The sequence below is a fragment of the Cebus imitator genome, unplaced genomic scaffold (genome assembly GCF_001604975.1).
Source record: "Cebus imitator isolate Cc_AM_T3 unplaced genomic scaffold, Cebus_imitator-1.0 Scaffold200, whole genome shotgun sequence".
Classification (NCBI taxonomy): domain Eukaryota; kingdom Metazoa; phylum Chordata; class Mammalia; order Primates; family Cebidae; genus Cebus; species Cebus imitator.
The window spans coordinates 2,604,509-2,610,836 of record NW_016107515.1 but is presented as its reverse complement, the minus strand read 5'-3'; the positions used below and the strand labels follow the sequence as shown (position 1 = coordinate 2,610,836).

Sequence of the window (6,328 nt, the reverse complement as noted above, 5' to 3'; positions counted from 1 at the left end):
AAAAAAAAAAAGAAAAGAAAGAAAAGAAAAGAAGAGGAAAGAAGGAAAAGAAAAATGAGAGAGCAAGGGCCCAGAGGGGCTGAGGGCTCCTTTCCTCTCCCCAACTCCTTGTTAGTGAAGGTAGGTTCTGGCATGGGAGGATTCTGCGGGTCCCTCAAGGACCTGGGAAACAGGAGGGCACCTTCTTACTTCCCATGACAACCCAGTTAGATGTGTTCTTCACCCCTTTCTGGGTGAGGCAGACTTTCCCCCACCCCATGAATTCAGGCAGTGGGTTAAATATTTCCCTTGAAGTCGAATGAAATCACAATGCACCACACACAGGAACACACACACACACACACACACATACACACTCGCGCGCGCGCACACACACATCACACACATACACGCGCGCGCGCGCGCGCGCGCACACACACACACACACACACACACAGTGTCTCCCTGGGGCCACTCAATCTACTGCCCCCTGAACGGCACCCATCAGCCAGGTGCCTGGCCCGAGGTCTGTCTCTTAGGGTCGCATCCTCCTGGGGGTCCCACGCATACCACTCCGGTGCGGGTGTGCAGGGGTGCGGGAGCTCAGGGGTGCGGGAGCTCAGGGGTGCGGGCGTAGGGCCAGGCTTCCCCCCGCCCCCCGCCCCCGTGCAACCCTCACCCCCACCCCGCCCCTCCGTGGTTGCCCGCCCGCCGCCCCCTCCGCCGCTCCGACTCTCGCCCAGAGCGCTGGCAGCAGTCAGCAGGCAGCAGGCGGGCGCGCTGTGGCTCCGCGCCGCGCGGTCCGGGCTCTGTTCATTCATGATTGGTACTCGGCCCTCCGAGACCCAGCCCGAGCGCCGGGAGGGGAGCCGAGCGTGCGGCAGGAGGGGCGGGCGGACCGCGGCTCCCGCACCGCACGCGGCGCTGGCTCGGCAACCTCCGCCGGGCGGGCACGCCGGCCCCGTGTCCAGTGCCAGGCAGGCTTCAGGGCACCGTCCTCGGCCCTGGGCGAGGGAACCCGCTGGGCCGGGTCCTCGCGCGGAGAAGCGCTTCCGAAGGCTAGCGGGGAGCGCCTGGCCCTGAGTTCCCGCATGAGCCGGGCTGAAGAAGGAAGCCAGAAGCCTCCCAGCCCGCTCGCTGAACACCAAGCTGCAGGCGAGCTGCCCGGCGCCCTTCTCTCCTCCAATTCAGAGTAGACAAGCCACAGGGGTTTCTTTCCAGGGAAGGGGAGGGGCAGGGCCCTGGGTCCCAACTCGCACGCAAGTCTTCGCTGCCATGGGGGCCGTCATGGGCACCTTCTCTTCTCTGCAAACCAAACAAAGGCGACCCTCGAAAGGTAAGCCACCTCCTTCTTCCTTTTGTTCCCCCATCTGGGTTTGGGGGTGCTGGGCGCTGAGGTGGGGTGTGCCAGCTGGCTCCCTTAGTCCAGACTCCCCTCTCCACGAGGAGCTGGGACAGGTGCTTGTATTCAAAGGACAGAGAATCCGGCGGGAGGGTTGGTATGAACACCCAGAGGAGGGAGCCAGAGTGGACGTTTGCCCCGGCGGCGACTGGACCCTTCTGGGGCACCATGTGCTGGGACTCTGGGGAAATCTCTGGGAGCAGAAGGAAGAGACATATTCACAGGTGGGGGTGGCCGGATTCTCTGGTAGAAGTGTGGTGAAGCTCTTCCCATTCCCATGACATCTGGCGTTGGCGCACTCAGTGAGGGTGCTCCCACACTCCTCCCAGGCCGCTATACCAGCTGCAGACCTGCGAGTCCCCTCATCAGGGAGAATGTTCTGTCTGCACCCCTAAAACCTCTGCAAGCCAAAAGGAATCAGCTGCTGTCAGGTGGCAAAACTCCCAGGGCTCAGGTCCTGGTGGCTCAGGGAGTCAGGAGGAGCAACCGTGGAGGGCTGGCTGGGAGCTGAGCTTACATCAAGGATTAAAAAGCATAATATCCTGGAGTCTCTTCTGCCTGGATGCTGTTCCATCGCCACCTGGCCCCAGCCAAGACGTGGCTGATCTCACCACCAGTGGGAGAGTCTTCAAATGGGTCCAGGTGAAGTTGGGACCAGTGGGTTGGGCCATGGAGGACTATGCAGGTCTCCTAACCAGCAATTAGAAAGTTAGTTGGAATAAAGAGACTGGAAGTGGTTAGGAAACAGGAAATGATGGGTTTTGTTTTGTTTAACGTTCAGATGTCACTACGAGTGGTAGAATTTTGAGTAGCCTGACACTTAAACATTCAAGTTCTACCATCAAAGCCCCCATCCTGGATACAGGGGGGAGTTACAGCTCCTACCCCATATGCCCGATGGTGAGAAGCGTAATGGGGTAAGGGACCCCAGGTGAACAATAAGTCTCCTCTTAGAACTTGTTTGGTCTCACCTTGGTTGGAACCACAGAGATCCCCGAAGAAGGGGTCCAGCTTCTGGTCCAGCTCCCAGAGGCATCAGGCTGGCTGAGTGCCAAGAAGAGAGATATCTGGGTGCAGAAAGTAGAGGAAGGGAGGACTCTGCCTTATATACTGGGTTGGCTGCAGCCACCAGGTACCCAGAGGAGGTGTTGTAAGAATGTGAGGATCAAATGAATGATGAATATGGAGCTCCTTGCATAGGGCTGGGAAAAGATGCCTTGGTTTCTCCTTTGTAAAAGGAGAAATTTACATCAGGCATTTCTTTGGGTTCCATTTGATTCTCAAATTCTAATATTTACAGCCTAGAACATAGAAAGAGGCTTTGGCCCATTTGTGCAGCTGAGTTACACATCCTGCTGGGAGGGAAGGGACTGTTGCCTTTTAACCAGTCCTGAGAAGAACAGGTCTGCAAAGCTCAGCCTAAGGTCTTGCCATTCTATGCCCCACCTCTCGCAGATCCTGGGATGCTGCTTGGCTGGGGACAATTTTCAGCACCGATTCTAGGTCTTCTCCCTCATCATCTGTCCGACCATCATGAGGTCTCAGAGGCCAGGAGACGGTGGGGACAGGAAACTCAGGGGCTTGTTTTTAAATATTTTCAATGCCTGTGGCCCTCCTGGGAGCGGGGTGTCACAGAAAGATCTCAGGCCCTAGAGTCAAGTGGAGTCTGCGTGTGCATCCCAGCTCCATCACTCCCTAACTCTGGGACCTTAGGCAAGTCCCCCCATCTCTCTAAGCCTCAGTTTTTTATCCGTAAAATTTGTATACTACTTGCTGGAGGGAAACTGGGTATGTAGGAAGTAGAGGAAGGGGGGACTCTGCCTCATATACTGGGCTGCCTGCAGCCACCAGGGACCCAGAGGAGGTTGTCATAAGGATGTGAGGTTCAAATGAACAATGAATATGGAGCTCCTTGCATAGGGCTGGGAAAAGAGCAAGAGCTCAGACATTGCTGTCTACCATTTCCTTCTCCTACCCCAAAATCCAGGTCATCCTGGATGAATTCCTGCAGGATTCCCAAAGTACAAAGGTCTTTGCTTCTGTCTCCTAGGATTCTGAGAAAAAGAAGAGGGGGTACTAGCATTCAGTGTGTCCCTTCTGTGTGCGTGCCATAGTGCCAGGTGTTTTATTGGCAAACGTTATTGTGAGGGTTAACTCTCATTTAACTCTCACAACAATGTTTGTTTGAGGCTCATAGCAGGTTCAGGACCAATGGGTAAACCCCTAAGACAAGCCACCAAAGCACTGGACACTCAGCCCTTCCTGCACAGAGCCTGTGACACTGGTGTGAGTTGTCCAGGGATCCAGCTGCATGTGTTCCCCCAGGCATTTGCCCCCGAAGCAGAGTCATCTCACTGCCTTGCACAGTGGAATGCTAATCAGCAGAAGACCCTTTCATGGAGGCAGCTTGGAAACCTGGAGGGAGCCCTGGCTAGGGAGGCTAGTGGTCAGGGATCCTATCCTGGTCAGGTCAATTTTTGCCACTGAGGTCTCAGTTTCTCCTTTGTAAAGGAGAAATTTACATTAGGCATTTCCTCAGGTTCCATTTATTTCTCAAATTCTAATATTTTTGTGGTTGATGCTCTCACCAGAACTGCTGCTATGATCTCTGAGATGTGAGGCTCGGATCTAATTAGAAGCAGTCAGAAGAGAGCAGTTGGGATTTTCAACTCAGGAATCAGTCTCCCTGCTGGGTTCAAATTCAGCCTCAGCCACTTACTAGCTGTATGACTAAGCCTTGTTTTCCTCAACTATAAAACAGGGATAGTAGTAGTTACCATCTTAAAAGTGCTGTTGTGTTGTGTGGATTTCAAGGATCATGCAAGTCGAGCGTTTAGCATAGGCTCTGCTACATAATAAGTGGTCAGCAAATTTTAGGTACTATTCAATTTATGGTTCTATTGTTCGGCGCCTCCAAATATCCACAGTAAGGCCATTTTCGAAGTAGGCGGTATGTCTAAGAGTCTTAACAGCTCATTTCGGGAAACCTCATCCAGCCCTATTCAGATACCTAGGACCAAAAACCTAGGCACACAGATGCTTGTCCCTTGCTGCAACCCCCACTGACCTCTCCTCTGTGGCTTGTTCTGAAAACATCAAAGCCTGCTCAGTTAAAATCCTGAATGCTTTGATAATACAATTTAGAAACATACATAGTTTTTAAATAGGGCAAAAACTCTGCATGATTAATGCCACAAGAAGAACATATCCCATCCAATCCAGGTGTTCAGGGAGAGCTCTCTAAAGGCAACAGAAATCTAAAGTAATTTAAGAGCCATGCGACTGAATAAAAATATTCAAGTTCATTTCCTGTCCTTCTTTCTGTTTAGAATCTTTGTGTGTCTTTAATTAAAAGTAGAAGAGCCCTGCTTTTGAGATTCAGCCTCTGCATCCCAGTCCCAGATAGAATTTCTGGCTCTGACAGTTTTGCATGTGCATGGCACACCAAGGACACTGCTCCTGGCCTTGAATGGGTAAGCGAGACAGGCTAGGGCATTGAGGAGAACCAGAGGAGGACCAGACAGGTGCAGCTGCTAGGCCTGTCAGAGGGGCAGGAGAATTTAGGGACAACATCACTAGACCAAGACCATCTCAACAGAGAATTGCCTACAAGGAAATAACCCCACACTACAAAAGCGGCTGGGTTAGAAATCCTCCAAGACTCAGTGCAAACATGCAGAACTTTCTGAAAGGGCTGAGCTTCACGTCTCCAGAACAGTCATAGCATAGGGGAGCAAACTCAACCCCATAGCTATCAGATTCTTTTACTAAGGGCACATGGTGAGTTAATACGGCACTGGTTAGTAGAGTGTCAAACAGCACTATTCCTGATCAGTCCCATATCTGCGCCTAGGTCAATGAGCACCTCTGAGAACTTATGGAAGCAGAATGTACCTGATGAGGCTGGGTTTGGAGCTTCTTGGTCAGGGCAGCATCTTTAACCTAAAGATCTGGGTGACTGACAAGAGACAGAGAGGCATGGAGAAGCAGCAGCCCTGTCGTCACATAGTCCTGAGCTCAAGGGGCCTTTGGCAAGTCGTTTCACTTTGTAAATGCCAGTTTCTTTATCTGTAAAAGAAGAATCCTACTGTATAGAAATGTTTGTGCTTTGGTCTTTACCTGTCTTTGCATATTTGCCTGTCCTTTTAATTCTGTAATACTGCCCCACCCCACCCCTTGCTGCCTTGTCTAACAGTTAAAATTCCACCCACATTCCAAGGTCTCACTCAGCAGTTTCCATATTCAGGAAGCCTTCTCCAAGCCCCAGAGAGAAATGACTTCTCCTGTCTGAATTCCCATATTCTTTTAAGGTGTACATTTTCTTACGACTCACAGTCCTGCTTGGAATTAGACAATCAATGGAGGTGTTAACCCCCTTTCCCACCACCAGAGGGCAGGTTTTTTGGGGGCAGGAGCATGTCTAACTCATCCTTCACAACGCTCTGCTTGGTTCTGTGCACATAGTAGGTGCTTAGTAAATATTTTCTAGAGGAAATTATAAATAATGGAATGGCTGGCCACTCTCCATTATTTCCTAGAATTGCAGACCCTGCAGAAAAAGTTAGCTTCCCACTGGAATTTCAGTTACCAGCCCTCTGCTCGGAATGAATTCTGTTATTCGGTCTGCTGGCTTTGAATTGGCTTTGCCCATGAAATGTACTGAATCTGTTTACCATTTAGCAGGAAAGTGCTGAAAGCAGTGATTCTACTCCCACTTCCCCAACAATCACAAAGGTATGAGGAACCCACACCCAGCACCAGGCACAGTTCTGCTCCCTCAATCCCAGAAGAAGCTCGGTGGATCTCAAGATAAACAGAGAGATGGAAAAGAATGCAAGACAGGGCATGGTGGCGCGTGCCTGTAATCCCAGCTACTCAGGAGGCTGAGGCAGGAGAATTGCCTGAACCCAGGAGGCGGAGGCCAGCCTGACCAACATGGTGAAACCC

General features: G+C 51.7%; 1 protein-coding gene across 4 annotated transcripts in view; it reads left to right on the top strand.

Annotated features, from left to right (window-relative positions):
• Positions 1–6,328, top strand: part of KCNIP1 (potassium voltage-gated channel interacting protein 1) — a 390,129-nt gene that overhangs the window by 151,850 nt on the left and 231,951 nt on the right. For 2 of the 4 annotated variants that reach the window (XM_017547701.2, XM_017547700.2), the window contains exon 1: positions 710–1,315. The exons of the other annotated variants lie outside the window; for them this stretch is intronic. In XM_017547701.2, coding sequence (XP_017403190.1) covers positions 1,255–1,315 — 61 coding nt within the window. In that variant the 5' untranslated portion in view covers positions 710–1,254. Of the gene's footprint in view, positions 1–709; positions 1,316–6,328 lie in introns of those variants that run through there. 4 annotated transcript variants of the gene reach the window in all.